The sequence below is a fragment of the Physeter macrocephalus genome, chromosome 4 (assembly GCF_002837175.3).
Source record: "Physeter macrocephalus isolate SW-GA chromosome 4, ASM283717v5, whole genome shotgun sequence".
NCBI lineage: Eukaryota > Metazoa > Chordata > Mammalia > Artiodactyla > Physeteridae > Physeter > Physeter macrocephalus.
Window position 1 is genome coordinate 120023218 of NC_041217.1, and position 19216 is coordinate 120042433.

General features: G+C 33.0%; 1 protein-coding gene across 1 annotated transcript in view; it reads left to right on the forward strand.

Annotated features, from left to right (window-relative positions):
* The window catches only part of LRRIQ3 (leucine rich repeats and IQ motif containing 3), a 236253-nt gene that overhangs the window by 48626 nt on the left and 168411 nt on the right, over positions 1-19216 (forward strand). The window contains exon 4 of the mRNA XM_024119868.2: positions 11050-11183. Coding sequence (XP_023975636.1) covers positions 11050-11183 — 134 coding nt within the window. The remainder of the gene's footprint in view (positions 1-11049; positions 11184-19216) is intronic.

Here is a 19216-nt window from a genome sequence, read left to right on the forward strand (position 1 = left end):
ATACAAAAATATCTAGATTTCAGTCAAAAGTCACTCAACATACAAGGAACTAGGAAGATCTTAAACTGAGTGAAAAGAGACAATCAATAGATGCCAGCACTGAGAAGATAGAATTGTTAAAATTATCTGATAAATTTTAAATAGCCATGATAAAAATACTTCAATGAACAATTATAAACATGCTTGAAACATGTATGTATAGAAGGCCTCAGCAGAGTAACAGTAGTGATAAAGAAACAAATGGTAATTTGAGAACTCATAAATACAGTAACCAAAGTAAAAAGCACAGTAGATGAACTAAACAGCAGAATGGAGGGGAAAGATGACAGAATGAAGGAAAGGAAAGATAGAAATTACCCAATATGAATAACAGAGACAAAAAAGACTGAAAAATAAAAAGAACAGATATTCCACGCAAATGGAAATATATTCCTTGCAAATGGAAACATATTCCACGCAAATGGAAACTGAAAGAAAGCAAGTGTAGTTATAGCAGACAAAATAGACTGTAAGCTGAAGACTGTAATGAGACAAATAAGTTCATTATATAATGATAAAAAGGTCAGTACAATGAGAGGTATAACATTTGTAAATATTTACGCACCCAAAATAGGAACACTTAAATATATAAATATTAAGAGACTTGAAGGGAGAAATAGACAGCAATATAATAATAGTAAGGGACTTTAATATCTCACTTTCAACAATGAATAGATCATACAGACAGAAAATCAAAAAGAAATGTTGGACTTAAATGTTAGAGCAGATGAACTTAACAGACAGGAATTCTATCCAGGAGCAGCAGAATACACATTCTTCTCAAGCAAACATAGAACATTCCCCAGGATAGATCATATGCTAGGCCACAAAATAAGCCTTAACAAATTTAAGGAGATTGAAATCATATTAGGTATTTTTTCTGACCATGATAGTATGTAACTAGAAATCAATTACAAGAAGAAAACTGGAAAATTCACAATTATGTGGAAATTAAACAACATATAACAGCCAATGGATCGAAGAAGAAATAAAAAAAAAATACCTTGAAATAAATGAAAATAGAATGACAGCATAACTTATGGGATACAGCAAAAGTTGTTTTGAGGGAAGTTTATAGTGATAGATACCTATGTTGAGAAAAAAGAAAGAACTCAAATGAACAACCTAACTTTACACCTCAGGGAGCTAGAAATAAGAAGAACAAATTAAACCAAAGTTAGTAGAAGGAAGGAAATGAAGAAAGATCAGAGTGAAAATGAACAGAATAGAGACTAAAAAGACAACAGAAAAGATAAGTGAAACTAAGAGGTTTTTTTTTTTTGAAAAGATAAACAAAATAGACAAATCCTTTGTTAGACTTAAGAAAAGAGAGAGGACCTAAGTGAGTAAAATTAGAAATGATAAAGGAGACATCAAAATTGATACCACACAAATACAGAGGATTATAAGAGACTGATATGAACAATTATATGTTAACAGATTGGACAACTTAGAAGAAATGGATAAATTCCTAGAAACATACAACCTACTAAGACTGAATCATTAAGATATAGAAAATTTTAACAGACTGATTACTAGTAGGGAGATTGGATCAGTAATCAAAAACCTCCCAACAAAGAGAAGTTTAGAACCAGATGGCTTTACTGGTGAATTCTACCAAACATTTAAAGAAGAATTAATACCAATTTTTCTCACACTTTTCAAAAAAATAGAAGCTAAGCAGACACTTCCAAACTCATTTTACAGGGTCAACATTACTCTGAAACCAAAACCAGTTGAGGACACTACAAGAAAAGAAAATTACAGACCAATACCCCTGATGAACATGGATGCAAAAACCCTCAACAAAATATTAGAAAACCAAGTTCAGCAATACATTAAAAGGATATACATCATGAAGAAGTGGGATTTATCCCTGGGATAAAAATATCTCTAACAAATGTAAGCATAAAAATCTATAACAAAATATTAGCAAATACAATTCAGCAATATGTAAAAAGAAGTATATACCATGAGCAAGTGGGACTTATTCCAGGTATGCAAGGCTGGTTCAATATTTGAAAAATCAATTAATATAATTCACCATATCAAAAGACTAAATATATATATATAAAAAATATCATACCAGTTCATGGAAAAAAACATTTGAAAAAATTCAACATCTATTCATCATTAAAAAACTCAGAAAAATAGGTATAGAGCGATCTTCCTCTTCTTTATAAAGAACATCAAGACAAAACCTACAACCAACATTATGCTTAATGGTGACAGACTGAATGTTTGGGAGCAAAGCAAAGATACCTGTTCTCATTTCTCTTGTCAACATGCTGCTGGAAAGTTTAGCTAGTGCAATAAAGTAAGAAAAGGAAATAAAAAACATACAGATGAGAAGAGAAAAATAAAACTATTTGCAGATGAAATGATCACATATGTGGAAAATACCACGGAATCTACCAAAAAAATCTCTTAGAACTAAAAAGTGAGCTTAGCAAGGCTGCAGCGTTCCAGGTAAACAAACAAAAACCAATCATATTTCTATGTACTAAAAATGAATACATGGTCACCAAAATTAAATATATAATGTCATTTATAGTCACTCAAAAATGAAATACTTAGGTGTAAATCTAACAAAATATGCACCGAACTTGATGGATAAAATATAGGCTTTTCAATAAATGTTACTTGGAACAATTGCAGGCGTGCGCACACACACACACACACAAATGAGCCTCAATGTAAGCGTCACAGCTCATACAAAAATTAAGTCAAAATAGATCTTGGAGTTAAATGTAAAACTTAAAACTAAAAAGCTTTTAGGAGAATAAAACTGAAAGAAACCTTTGGGATCTAGGACGAGGTAAAGACTTAGACGTGATACTAAAAGCACAGTGTTTAAAAAGAAAAAATGGTAAAGTGAACTTCATCAAATTAAAAAAAAATATATATGCTCTGTAAAAGACCCTGTTGAGTGAATGAAAAGATAAGCTCAGAGTTGGGGAAAGTATTTGGAAGTGAACATTTTTTAAATGGTAATAGGTACTTCAAGTGGTGGAAATTTGTGTAAAGTTTTTGTTCTTGTCTGTGCTTTTCTTCTTTTCTAAAAATCTTATTGTGTTTTATTATTATGGTACTAAATTGTATTTTGTTATCTAATGTTGCTTGATTCAGGTGAATTTTTTTTTTTTTTTTTTTTTTTTTTTTTTTTTTTTTTTTTTTGTGAATTGACTATAGTGTGTTCCCAAAGTGTTTACCAGTGATCCTTAGAAATAGTTATAAAATCTTCCTAGCTTTTGTGGGGAGTTTCACACAGGTACTCACCATTTCATGTGACTATTAAAGTAAATATATTACAGATGGAATAAAAAGGTGAAAAATGCATGTGTTTATTCTATTTGAAATAAATACTTGTGGGATTAGTATGATTTACATTTTTCAATTATGCTGAGAAAATCTGTGTCAAATTAGAAAATTCTGATAAAAAAAACAAATGGAGTAGAAAAAGGTAGCCTTAAGGGACTAGATACATATAAAAGAAATAAAAACAGGGAAAAAATAAAGAAAAAATTAAATAAGTACAGATGTACTGAGAATATAAAATTAATTGGAAATCTCTTTATGTAATTATGTGCAGTCTGAATGGAACATAATTTTATATTTTTTTTAAAGTACTCTTCCTGTTGGAACACAAAGTACTCTCTTCCATCTGACTCATTTTTACAAAAGTCTTTACTTTTCTTTTGAAATGCCTCATTATGCTTTATACCAGGGTTAACAGTAGCCCTATTTTCATTCCAGGGTTACAATAGCAAGTGATAGAGTATAGATATTTCATTATTCTATCATCTGTTTTGTTGATCCTTGATAGCATTTTGCCTAAGCATGTGTTGTCCTTTGTTAAGCTTTTACTGCAATTCTTTAATTCCTTTTATTGGATTGAAAATATTAGTACTAATTATCTTTTATAGTTAATTTATTAATTTTTAAATTTTACATTGTTAGTTTGGATAAATTGCTTAATAAATTCCTCTACTAATTTTTTAAGTATCAAGTAAGGTATACAGAAGTCCTTAAACTGTTGACAAATAACATTGTTCGGATGCTTGAAATGTTTTAGCACTGTTCTAAGTGCTTTACAAATATTTTCTCACAAAAACCCAGTGAGGTTATCTCTGTTTTACAGATGATGAATAGGGGACAGATGGGTTACTTACCCTAGATCACATAGCTAGCAAGTGGTAGAACTGGAATTTAAACCCAGGCAGTTTTTCTCCAGAGTCATCACTCACAAAGTGGAGGAAATGCATTACTTTCCCTTAGAAAGAAGATACATCCATTTGTCCTCAGGTATCAAATGGTTATGCCATTTGTTCAAGTTTGCAGTGATATCTTTATTGGCATTTTACCGGATAATTGTTTTAGGACATCATAAAACTTGAGTATTGTCTTGAGGTTACTTGTTTTCTGGCAGGGACACTAACTCCACCCACAGCTGATGATTATTCCATTTATCTCTTTAAAGAGATGAATTATTCATAAGTTGGTGGGAAGCAGGACTGCTGTAAACTGCAGTGTGAGCTTAATGTTTCTCTGCTGGTGAGAACTGCAGCATCTGACTAGGACCACTTAAACCTAGTCATCTAAATTCCCTCCTGTATTCTTCTCCCTCACTTCTTACTTATGCAGTCAACCTCCCTGCTCCCAAACTACTGTAGGGGAGCAAAAATAATTTTCTCTCTACCCTTCTGAGTTCTTGGCTGAGACCCCTGAAATATAAGACAGATTACAAGAAAAAAACAAACAGAACTTTACTAACATTTATACCTCATGTATACTGAGAAGGAAAAATGAGTAACTCCCCGAGGTGATAATTCATGCTTAAATACCATCTAAATAAGGAAAGGGAGGGAGGGTGTAGGCCTCTTATGAGTGAGTAAATTATTTTTAAGAAAGATGAATGGGTCCGTAGAAGAATAGATGGGAGTTTGTGACAAAATTCATTTGGTTGTGGTGTCTTCTCCTAATTTCCTCCCCTTCTAATAACCTTCTAATCTCCTTCCTTGTGATAAGACTTCTTCCCTGGTTGTTGAAACTCCTGGGAGGGGAATTATGACAATTGAATGCCTTTTGGAGGATCTGTCTTTAGACAGATAAAGGAGGTTCAGAGAATGACTCTCCCTGCATTTGCTGTTTTTCAAGTGCCTATGGCTCAAAATAGTCAATATACTGAAGGAGCATATTTGAGGTGGCATATTTTGTTACCCTAAACACAAACATACACACACACAAACACACTCATGCACACACATACACCATGAGACCAAATGTGATGAAAAAAAAAAAAACCCATAAAATTACAGGAAATCACATCTATACCAGAAACCAGTAAAGGATAACATTTAAATAAAAGATTATATCATAGAGGTACTTTTATACATAATGAAGACTTTTTGATATAATGAAGATAAGACTGAATCAAAGGTAGGAACTAGCTCAGCCTACTTTAAGCTATTCTTCCTGATACGTAAGACAAAATGACAAGAACTAGAGGGGATTCTGCAAATCCCCCTATTTGTCAAGGGTAATGGTGGACCAGATGACAGATAGGATCCGTTGCTACAGAATACAGGATAAATTTCTTGGAGAGGCCCTAATACAGGCAGGGTTAAAATAGCAAACTATTATGTGGCAGGACTCATCTGTGATAGGGCAGAAAGGAGTTTCAGAAAGGAGGTTAGTCTCAGCCACATAACTGAAGTAGTTGACAAGCTAATAAAAAACCTCAATATGAGAAATCTAACCTTTGATAGAATGTCTTCACCAAATTGAGAAAAAATACCTGAAAATGATGAGAAAAAAATATAAGACATGGAGGTGAGTTCCAGGATGTCTAATATACATGAATAGGAATTATAGTAGAGAAAATAAAACAAATTAAGGAGAAGCAATAATCAAAGAAATAATGAGAAAAATATGGATCTGAGTATAGGACAAAATCTGTGAAAGAACTACATATATTTTCTTTAAAAATCTTTGAAGTTCACATCTCTTGTCATGGAAAAAAAGCAAAATAAAAAATATTTATACTTAAGATGAGTTTTTTGAATATAAGAAATCAGGCAGGCAGAGGTGTTGGCGAGTGTAGAGCATGTGAGGCAGAGTGAAAAGCATTTGCAAAGGCACAGAGGTAATGCTTGATGCAGTCAAGTGACAACAAGTAATTTATTGTCCTTGGAGTTCAGAAAACATGTTTGGGCATGTCAGATGATGCTGGAGACAAAAACAGGGTTAATAGAACAAAGCGTGTTATGTGTGATACTAAGAAGATAGGACTGTATCTTGTAAAATTTGGGGGAAATATTTAAGGATTTTACATGACCTGATTTTCATTGTAGAAAAAAATCCTATATTCTTTAATTTTGGAGTGGAGGGAAATCGAATGTAGGGAAATTAGAGGAGAGTCTATAGTTTGGGCCGTAGGTTGTAAGAGCTGATTTAATAAATAGGTAGAGGGGTATAGATTATAGGGAACAGATTGAAGAGAGACATATTTGATATAATTTAGTGATTTATGGGATGGAAAGGGAAAGAGAGAAAGAGGAATGAGTTTATTTGGTTGACAAGGTGGAGAATAATTTTAATGACTATATGTAATGCAGTATGAAGTGTGGATTGGGGAAATGGGGGAAATGGGGGAAATAATGATTTCAGTTTTTGACATGTAAGTAGAGAAATGGAATTGGAAGTTTATTTTATACGTTTGTAATCTAAGAGGTAATTCTTGCCAGGAGATATAGCTATATAGGATAATCAACATATGTGAGATAGTAAGATGTAGTAAGGAAGGTGATCGAACATTCGAGGAGACTTAGTATAGAGAAGTGAAAAAGGAAGCAAACCTAAATTATACTATATTTAAATGATTTGCAGAAGAAGAGGAACCAGGAAAACAGACTGAGAAATAAAAACCATAAAGGTAGAAAAATTAGTATGTTACTACAGCCAAGTAAGAGTTAAGTTACAAAGAACAGATTGACATTGCCAAATCAAGCTTGGAGGCCAAATATGACAGTACCAAATATGACACTGTATAAGTGACTGTTACTTAGTGATTTAATAGTCAACTGATATTTGAATGCCAGTTATAAACTAGATAGCTTACTTAGTCATAGAGATATAGGATAAAAAAAGAGTTGTTAAACTTGGTGAGTTTATGTTGCAATGAGAAAGACACACCAATAATTGCATTATAGCATAACCTTGTCAAATAAAAAAACAAATCAAGACTTAAGAAGAGAGTTTTTTCAAAAGGATTATTGCAAGGGAGAAAAAGGGGCTATTGCAATACGCAAAGGGATGCTATTGCAATAGGGAGAATGCTCTGATCATTAAGGTCTGCAAACATCTTAAAGGTTAGGCAAAAAAGGGTTTTTCTTATATAGGAGGGAGTAAACAAGGCTAGAAAGAAATGATGTGGCTAAGTAGGATGAAAGGGAGTGGCATGATCTGACAACAGATCAGATATTTTACCCTGAGAGTAGTCTATTTCAAGATAGGCTGTTAAGGAAGAGTTGCATGCCGGCTCAGGCTGAGGGTGGGGCAAAGTTCAAGGGACTAGGGGAAGGAGAGAGAATCTTAACCAAAGTTTGGTTAACAAGCGTTTTATTCCGACTGCTCAGTATAGACAAAGCAGTTAAACTAATCATTAATAGGCAAAGAATGTGAATTTAGAAAGTCTGTCAGGGCCTTGTCAAAAAGGAACAAGAGGGACGTTCGTGGGTACAATCTAATATGGTGGAAGTGTTCTTCTTTGTATAAAACTATTTCTGAAATAAAGGGATAAGGAGATTTCTTAACCTTCAGTGTTTTCCAGGATCACAGGGCTCAGATAAAATTCAACATTGCCAAGTGTGACAAATAAGTTATTAACACAGGATAATATTGTAGAAGGATATTAAACTCAGATCAATGTCAAGAAAGGTTTCTTGGAGGAAAGAACTGAGTCTCCAAAAGACTAAGATAGTAAGACAAGTAATTGAGAAGGGCAGTCAAGAAACTGGAATGGCATGCAAAAAGCATTGAGGTTTGATTATCAGGTAGTTTTCAGGAATGCAATTGGTTGAATATTGCCAGAATGGAAGGTATTATATATAGGGTGAAGGAAGATGAGATTGAGAAGTTAAGAAGGGACTAGATCAAGGATTTTGTGTGCCAAGTCAAGAAATTTGTAATTGATCTTTCAATCATATACCAGCAAAAATGCCATATCATCATATCATATATCATTGTATTTTGAAAAGTTCATTCTAGCAATAGTGCATATTATGATTTGAAGGGAGTATGGAGTATAGATTATTTCAGATATCAGGACATTTTTAGTAAGTTAGAGAAGTGACAAAGACATGCAATAAAGCAATGGTAGAGAACAGAAGAAAATGTCGAGATCAGATGTTTAGGATGTTGAATATATTGGATCTAGCAATATTTGGATATGAAGAAGTGAAAGAGAAAGAGAGCCTGGGATTGTTCTAGGGTTTCTGGGTTAGGTTCATATGGGCAATAGCACCATCCACTAAGAGCATGTGAGAAAGCAGGTTAGGGAAGAAGATTCATGTTTGGGCAAGTTGAGTTTACAGGAATATCTTGTTTTATTGCACTTCACTTTACTGTGCTTCACACATAATGCATTTATCACAAATTGAAGGTTTTTGGCAACCCTGCATGGAACAAGTTTATAAGTGCCATTTTTTTTTGACAGCATTTACTCACTTCATGTCTCTGTGTTACATTTTGGTAATTCTCATAATATTTCAAACGTTTTCATTATTATTATATTTGTTATGAGGATCTGTGATTAGTGATTTTTGATGTTTCTACCATAGAAAGATTACAACTCGCTGAAGGCTCTGATGATGGTTAGCTTTATTAACAATAAAGTATTTTTTAAATTCAGGCATATGCATTTTTTTTAGACATATGCTATTGCACACTTAATAGACTACATTATAGTGTAAACATAATTTTTTTTTTTTTTTTTTTTTTTTTTTTTTGCGGTACGTGGGCCTCTCACTGTTGTGGCCTCTCCCATTGCAGAGCACAGGCTCCGGACGCACAGGCTCAGCGGCCATGGCTCATGGGCCCAGCTGCTCCGCGGCATGTGGGATCTTCCCAGACAGGGGCACGAACCCATGTCCCCTGCATCAGCAGGCGGACTCTCAACCACTGCGCCACCAGGGAAGCCCTAAACATAATTTTTATATGAACTGGGAAACCAAAAAATTCATGTGACTTGCTATTTTTCAATATTCCCTTTTTTTGTGGTGGTCTGGAGCTCAATCTGCAGTATCTCCAAGGTAAGCCTGTAATTGGATTATCAGTTTGACCATATTGTTCTGTAGCTCCAGAGAGAGTTCCTGCTTAAAGCGAGAAATCTGAGAGACATCAGGACATAGGTGAGTGTTGGAGCTGTGGATTTGGATGCAGTCATCTGGACAGTGTGTTCAGATTGAAAAAAGACAAATGGAGAAAATCCTTTCAGTGTGACATTAAGTAGGGTATGGATAGGTCTTTAAAAAGTCCAGAAGTAAACATTAGTTATAGGAAAACCAAGAGTGTGGTGTATAGAAGCCAAGGGAAGTGCTTCAATGAGAAATGTCCAATGATAATTTTGTAAAAGTATTAGATAGGATGATAGGGATAGAAGTCAGTGGATTGAGATACAGGAAGAGAGAAGGTGGGACAGCAAATGTGGAATTCTGTTTCAAGGACTCTTAATAAAAGTTAGATACAAAGGATGGAGGGTTGGAATGTGTATGATTATTTGTGTGTGTGCATTTTACAGATGGGTGAGACTACATCATATTTATAGGTGAGGCATAGGGACAGTAGCAGGGAAGTAATTGAAAACAGGGAGATTAAACTTAACCATTGATGGAGAGCCAGTCTTGGACAGGAAGTGAGATACTTCTTGTTTTAAGATTAAGTAGAAGTTGCTTCTATTCAGTATAAATAGATAAGAGTTAAGTGGGAATATACTTAAATTTGTAGGGAAGGGAAGAGTGTTAGTTGATAGAGTTCAGACTTGATAGTCCTATATTCTCTGTGAGAAGGAAGCAAGATGTTTAGGCAGCGCTAGGGAAAAGGCTTGAATATAGAGAATAGTACTGAAGGTTTACAGTAGCTCCTGTTGGAAACAGAAGCAAGCCAGGGCCAAGTAAAGGATTTGCTAATTAGCAATGAATGTTTGTAAGTATAAAACTGAAGTAGTACTAATCTACAAGGCTTTGCGAGTTTTTTTTAGCAGCTGATTAAGTGTATATGTAGTAAAGGTATTTTTTTTTTAAAAACATTATGGAGTTGATAATTTTCAGAGTAGGTACCTTACAAAAAAATGTGTTAGGTTTTTAATGCATAATTCTTACATTCAAGACATAACTAGAGTGGCTTTTTCTAACCAGTCAAATGATCAGTAGGATATAAGGAGTCTATGATCCCAAATAAAAAATTTTCAGGAACAATAATCTTAGAGATAATTTCTTTAAAGGCAATATAGAATATCTTTCCCCAGGGGAATGTGCTGTCTTCCAGTAAAAGTGTGCAACATTCTAGTTAAGATGCCACAAAGTTTTGAACTACTGTAAGTTGTTTTATAAATCCATCATGTATCAGTTTCCTCTGTGATGATCCACAGAATACTTTTAGAGTTTCATTGGATGTCTATTCGTGCCATTATCTTTCAGAGATCAACATGATTATGGGCAAAATTTTATAACTATGAAAGCAGATTGTGAGAAGAATCTAGAATGGAGAAAGTTATCCTCATTGATCTTGAATTTTTTTTTGTAGAGAATTAAAATTATTTGGTGCTACTAATTCTTGGTCTTCTGATCTAATAAAAATAGATATGAAAATGTATTTATTATTTAACTGTTATGTGTATAATAAGATACCTGTGAATGTTTTAATAGTTTATACCATCAGAGTACCAAGTTAAAATATCTTTTGGAAATACTTTCATGAACTATAAATATTAAATATATTTTCTTTATACAGGGATCAACCTATGAGGATGAAATTGATAATATCAAATGTATTATTTCAAAAATTAATGAAATTCTGGCTCATAACTCACCAGTTTTGATTGTTCAAAGATGGATGCGTGGTTTCTTAGTTAGGAAAAAAGTGAGGTATGTTTTATTTTCTTTGCTATTTGAATATTAAAAGATGATAAAAATACATTTCTCTAATATATGCTTTTTTGTATTTCCTATCAAAATGGTACTTTATAGACTATTTAAACTAATTTTTAGGAACACACCACAGATTCTATAGTAATATAATATTAAGCATAATCAAAATTTGATTCTCTTATTTTTTCTTTTAAATTGACCATATAAATAACTAATCATTAAAGTTTTTATTAACCATTGTCTGAGTAATTCTGACAGTTATTTTAAATTAAACTTAAAAACATTAGTCAAAAATATATATTACATTTCTCTCATGTAATGGGATATAATAGAAATATAAGCCATGTACAATATAACATAAGAGAAATATAAACCATATATATATATATATATATACACGTATGTATATGTATGAGGATTTTGCATTTTGTTTGAATATGAAGATAGTTTTGCCAAAACATCTGGTACCACATCAGTCTACATTACCCTTTGATTAATGCTTTTTCCTCTTTCTTTGTTCCTTACATCCCTTTCCAGTAGCTGACATTTTACAAACAGAGGAAAACTTTTTCTATAAGAATCTCTCAACATTGTACTTGGGGAGATAAGATAGGATACTCTGTCATCAATTTATTTTAGTCATGACAAACATCAAACATATGAAAAAAGAAATGAGCATTCTCCTATAGTTTATTCTCAGATGCTAAATGGGAGAATTCATAAGATAGAAATAGAACATGGCCCTGAAATATAGGTAGGATTAAATAGATCTGGAGTTGGGAAATAGACATTCCCTGAGAAAGAAAGATTAGGACATTTCACTGAAATGATATTCAACATTCTGTGGTAAGGCAGAGAGTATGTTCTTATGCGTTAGCCTGCATGTGCTAAATCATAGATGGCAATAGCCCTGATTAAGAGAGATAGTATGAGAGAAAAAACTGAACATAATATAGTGCTTGCAACTTCTGAGGATGAGGTTCCATATACTTTTCAAACCAAGGTCAAAGTGTGAGAGAGAGTGGGTTCATCAGTGGGGGAAAAGTAAAGTGATTTGGAATAAAAGATGTGAAAAGAATCAGGCAATTGCTAACAGGTATGTATTTATTTAAAATATTATTTCTGTCTCATATGTTCCATTTAAATTAAGTATGCATTTTCTGTGAAATAAACATCTAATTAAAGGGATTTGTCTTTAGTTTATGCCCCTGGGACTGAGTTTTTCTCTCTTAGAATCAAATTTCCTTTGATATTCATGTAACACGAGATAAAAACCTTGTACATGGAAACAATATCTGAAAATTCAGCATGCATGAAAAGAATTTGAATGAGCTTTGTGGGGAGAAATGTCAGTAGTAATAATATGTCACAGTGGTTCGATACAGACTGACTTGAATTCTTTTTCTGTTTAAAATGCTGTTCCATTAGGCACATTACTTAACTACTCTGGGCCTGAATTTCCTCATATGTTAAATGGTAGAGAGCAGGGACTAATAGCAGTACTTAGTTCGCTGCTTGCTTGTGAGAATTGAGATCATGAATATAAAGCACATAGCATCTGGCAAATGTGGATATTTCATTCTTATTAGCTGCTATTTTAAAAATATTATTATTGTTGTTCTTCTACCTTATGCTCTCTGCATTATATGATTTTGTGGGAAACTTACTCTTTCCTTGGATTTCTTGCTGCTTTCCAATTACATTTACCACAGCATGCACAGAGCAATCTTTCAAAATTATAAACCTAATCTTATTCACCAACCTAAAATCCTCCAGTTGCTCTCAATTTGCTTAGGGAAAACTATTGTGATATTTGCCTCTGCAATGTTTATCACATACTTTCATTATCAACACTTACAATACTGTTTTGAAGTTGTCTGCATAATTATCTATATCTCCAAATGCACTACATACTCTGTATCTATAGTATATAACAGAGTGCTTGACACATGTTAGATGCTCAAAAAATACTTGCTGAATTGATGAATATATTAATAAATAGACTGTGGAAGCTAGAATCAGAAAAATATTTCTGGATTCATCTGTGGAAAAGCAAAAACAGAAACAACTAAGAAACATGCAAAGCTGCCCTGAGAGGTGCCTGTGGATTCTTCCAACCTAAAGGTCCAAGTTATTAGTCCTCTCATATATCTATTTCTAGCCATGAGAAATGTCTCCCTAGGCGCAAATATTTTGTACTCTGCTTGAAATTTGTTCACTTAAACTGGTTGAAATTTTATATACAGCCTTGAAGTACTGTCTAAATTTAGAAAATTATTATGATTAATGCTGTTATCTTTTTTTAACATGTTTATTGGAGTATAATTGCTTTAAAATGTTGTGTTAGCTTCTGCTATATAACAAAATGAATCAGCTATATGTATATAGGGATATATGTATACATTATGCTGTATCTTTTGAAGTGGTATTATTCTAACATAAATGATATGGTACAAAGGAGGTATACTTTTATTCTTAGAATGAAATATTAGGATCAGATTGGCAGCCTCCTAAACCTAAGTAAGGGTAACTACATTGAGGTCACAAGGAGGATTATTAGTTGGGTCAATGGGATGTAAAAAAGTTAAAAGAATGGAAACAAACATTTATTGAATGTGTGCTGTATGCAAAGTACCATGTTAGGTATTTTAATCCACTTTATATCATTTAATACAGCAGAGCTTTTGAGTTTGTCCTGTATTTTCTATCTTATGGATGAAGAATTAAAAATTTAAACTTGGTTGAGAGGTTGGGATATGTATCCAGTGGCAGACAGCTATGGTGTGTGGGATATTTGTGGTCAGTTATAAAGAGAAGAAACTGCGTACGTTAAATCTACAAGTGTTACGTTCTTTTGTTTAACATAGCCCAAATTCTGTGCTCTTTTTACTTTTATTTCTGAAGACCTGGAAACAGCTACTTTCCAAAGAGCCCTAGTGTTTTTAGTAGGGAATGGTATTTAGGAACCAAGGTCTGGGCACTAAATGTGCTCATTGCTACTGGAGTGTCATGGTTCTTAGGCTATTTCAGCAGACAGAATAGAAAATGGATTTTTTAAATCATAAATTCATATTTCTAATGCTAATCCAACACAGAAGGTTCTTCACTGACTTCTTCTTTCCACATTACACTTCCCTTCTTCCACCATGTGAATTCTGGTTGCTAACATTATCAGTAATGTTACTCATTAGCTGAATCCTAATAAACACAAAATAGTTTCAGGATTACTATACATAAACTACTATCAACAAGAAACATTTAATAAAGTTAAAACGTGTTAAAGGATTTTATTGTCTTTAGATTGGAGATATATAGTTAAAATAATTGTTTTTTTAAAAATAATTGTTGAATGGGTACTTCGTATAATCATAGTATATTAGTTCCTTATCTAATGATTTTATTTCTTTTTAATTTTTAAAATCTTTCTTATTTTCATCTTCCATTTCTCTTAGGGTATTTTCTGTTCTGTTCATTATAATTATCCTTCTCCTAGGTTAGTATTTATTTATAAAATGAGTTTTAAATGTCTTATTCTGAGTCCTGTCATTGCATTTCTAAATTAGTCTAATTCTAGTTTATGTGGTCTTGTACGTCTTTTATAATTTTCTTGATACCATTTAGTTTATTTTTTTAAATAAGACTATTTTATTTTAGTTTCAGTTACACAGAAAAATTAAGCAGGAGGTACAGAGACTTCCATTATACTCCCAGCCCCTACCCATGCATAGCCTCCCCCATTATAAGCATTCCCTCTCAGAGTGGTACATTTTTTTTAATTGATGAACTTACACTGACATACCATAATCACCCAAAGTCTATAGTTTATAGTAAACTCTTGGTATTGAGTATTCTGTGGGTTTGGACAAATGTACGATGACATATATCCATCATTATGGAATCACATTGTTTAATTTTACTGCCCCCTAAAATCCTCAGTCCTCTGCCTATCCCCCTCACTAACTCTGTCATCTAACTCATCTTTTTATTGTCTCCATAGTTTTGCCTATTCCGGAATGTCATATAGTTAGAATCATATAGTATATACCCTTTTCAGATTGGCTTCTTTCATTTAGTAACATGGATTTATGATTCCTCTATGTATTTTCATGGCTTGATAAGATAATTTCATTTTAGAGCTGAATAACACTACATTGTCTGGATGTACCAGTTTCTTTATTCATATACCTACTGAAGGCTGTGTTGATTACTTCCACATTTTAGCATTTATGAATAAACCTGCTATTAACATTGATGTGCAGGTTTTTTTGTGGACAGTTTTCCACATCTTTGGATAAATACCAAGGAGCACAATTGCTGGATTGTATGGTAAGATTTTGTTTAGTTTTATAAGAAATTGCCAAACTCTTTTCCAGTGGCTATACTATTTGCATGCCCACCAGCAATGAATGAGAGTTCCTATTGCTCCACATCTTTACCAGCATTTGGTGTTATTGTTCTGGAGTTTGGCATGTGTGGTGGTATCTTATTGTTGTTTTAATTTGTATTTCACTGATGATATATAATGTGGAGCATCTTTGCATATGCTTATTTGTCATCTATATATCTTTTTGGTGAGGTATTTGTTAAGGTATTTGACTCTTTTTAAAAATGAGTTCTTTGTTTACTTCTTGTTGAGTTTTAAGAGTTCTTTGTATATTTTGAATAACAGTTCTTTTTTAGGTGCCTTTTTCAAAAATTTGCTCCTAGTCTATAGCTCATATTCTCATTCTCTTAAATTTGTCTTTTGTGGAGCAGAAGTTTTTTAATTTTAATGAAGCCAAGCTTGTCAATTCTTTCTTTCAACGATTATGTCTTTGGTGTTATATCTAAAAAGTCATTGCCATATCCAAGGTCATCTAGGTTTTCTCCTATGTTATCTTCTAGGAGTTTTATAATTTTGCACTTTACATTTATGTAATAGATCCATTTTCGAGTTAATTTTCATGAAAGGAGTAAGTTCTGTGTCTAGTGTTTTTGTGTGTTCATTTTCTGCACATGACTATTTTAACATCATTCATTGAAAAGACTATCTTTGCTCCATTGTATTGCCTTTGTTCCTTCATCAAAGATCAGTTGACTATATTTATTTCTGTCTATTTCTGAGTTCTCTGTTCTGTTCCATTGATATATTCTTTTGACAGTACCACATTGTCTTGATTACTGTAGCTTTATAGTAATCTCGAAGTTGGGTGGTATCTCAGTCCCCTAATTTGTTCTTTTCCTTCAATTGTCTTAGCTATTCTGGATTTTGTACCTCTCAATAGAAACTTTAGAATCAGTTTGTCAATACCTACACAATAACATGCTGGTTTTCTCATTGGTATTGAATTGAATATATAGATAAGTTGAGAGAACTGATATCTTGTCTATATAAAATCTTCCTATCCATGAACATGGAGTATCTCTTATTTATTTATTTGCTTTTGTTCTTCAGATTTTTTTAACATCTTTATTGGAGTATAATTGCTTTACAATTGTGTGTCAGTCTGTGCTTTATAACAGTAAATCAGCTATACATATTATATACATACATATATATATATATATATATATATATATATATATCTATCCCCATATAGAAAAGTTTTCAAAAAGTTCTCCTTGTGCCTAAGAAAATAATATATCTTATTGTGGATAGTACAAAAATATAGAAAGCTACAAAGTTAGATTAAAATTTCCCTCACCTTATCATGCAGTGATAACCACTTTTTTTTCCATTTAAAAAAAATTTTTTTAACTTCTTTACTGTAGAATAATTGCTTTACAATGGTGTGTTAGTTTCTTTTTTTTAACATCTTTATTAGAGTATAATTGCTTTACAATGTCTACTAGGACTGCATCTTTATTCCTGTCTTGCCCCTAGGTTATTCTATTTCCTTTTTTAATTTTCTTTTTAGATTCCATATATAAGTGTTAGCATACAGTATTTGTTTTTCTCTTTCTGACTTACTCCACTCTGTATGACAGTCTCTAGGTCCATCCACCTCACTACAAATAATACGGTTTCATTCCTTTTTATGGCTGAGTAATATTCAATTGTATATATGTGCCACATCTTCTTTATCCTTTCATATGTTGATGGACACTTAGGTTGCTTCCGTGTCCTGGCTATTGTAAATAGACCTGCAATGAACATTGTGGTACATGACTCTTTTTGAATTATGGTTTTCTTAGGGTATATGCCCAGTAGTGGGATTGCTGGGTCGTATGGTAGTTCTATTTGTATTCTTTTAAGGAACCTCCATACTGTTCTCCATAGTGGCTGTATCAATTTACATTCCCACCAACAGTGCAAGAGGGTTCCCTTTCTCCACACCCTCTCCAACATTTATTGTTTGTATATTTTTTGATGATGGCCATTCTGAATGCTGTGAGATGATATCTCATTATAGTTTTGATTTGCATTTCTCTAATGATTAATGATGTTGAGCATTCTTTCATGTGTCTGTTGGCAATCTGTATATCTTCTTTGGAGAAATGTGTATTTAGGTCTTCTGCCCATTTTTGGATTGGTTTTTTTTTTTTTTTTTTGATATTGAGCTGCATGAGCTGCTTGTAAATTTTGGAGATGCATCCTTTGTCAGTTGTTCATTTGCAAATATTTTCTCCCATTCTGAGGGTTGTCTGTTCGTCTTGTTTATGGTTTCCTTTGCTGTGCAAAAGCTTTTATATTTCATTAGGTTCCTTTTGTTTATTTTTGTTTTTATTTCCATTTCTCTAGGAGGTGGGTCAAAAAGGATCTTGCTGTGATTTATGTCATGGAATGTTCTGCTTATGATTTTCTCTAAGGGTTTTATAGTGTCTGGCCTTACATTTAGGTCTTTAATCTATTTTGCGTTTATTTTTGTGTACGGTGTTTGTGAGTGTTCTAATTTCATTCTTTTACATGTAGCTGTCCATTTTTCCCAGCACCACTTATTGAAGAGGCTGTCTTTTCTCCACTGTATATTCTTGCCTCCTTTATCAAAGATAAGGTGACCATATGTGTGTGAGTTTATCTCTGGGCTTTCTATCCTGTTCCATCGATCTATTTTTCTGTTTTTGTGCCAGTACCATACTGTTTTGATTACTGTAGCCTTGTAGTATAATCTGAAGTCAGGGAGCCTGATTCCTCCAGCTCCATTTTTCGTTCTCAAGATTGCTTTGGCTATTTGTGGTCTTTTGTGTTTCCATACAAATTGTGAAATTTTTTGTTCTAGTTCTGTGAAAAATGCCATTGGTAATTTGATAGGGATTGCATTGAATCTGTAGACTGCTTTGGGTAGTATAGTCATTTTCACAATGTTGATTCTTCCAAACCAGGAACATGGTATATCTCTCCATCTATTTGTATCAACTATAATTTCTTTCATCAGTGTCATAATTTTCTGCATACAGGTGTTTTGTCTCCTTAGATAGGTTTATTCCTAGGTATTTTATTCTCTTTGTTGCAATGGTAAATGGGAGTGTTTACTTAACCTCTCTTTCAGATTTTTCATCATTCATGTATAGGAATGCAAAAGATTTCTGTGCATCAATTTTGTATCCTGCTACTTTACCAAATTCATTGATTAGCTCTAGTAGTTTTCTGGTAGCATCTTTAGGATTCTCTATGTAGAGTATCATGTCATCTGCAAACAGTGACAGCTTTACTTCTTCTTTTCCAATTTGGATTCCTTTTATTTCCTTTTCTTCTCTGATTGTTGTGGCTAAAACTTTCAAAACTATGTTGAATAATAGTCATGAGAGTGAGCAACCTAGTCTTGTTCCTGATCTTAGTGGAAATGGTTTCAGTTTTCACCATTGAGGATGATGTTGGCTGTGGGTTTCTCATTTTTGGCCTTTATTATGTTGAGGTAAGTTCCCTCTATGCCTACTTTCTGGAGGGTTTTTATGATAAATGGGTGTTGAATTTTGTCAAAAGCTTTTTTGCATCTGTTGAAATGATCATATGGTTTTTATTCTTCAATTTGTTAATATGGTGTACCACATTGACTGCTTCGCATATATTGAAGAATCCTTGCATTGCTGGGATAAACCCCAGTGGATCA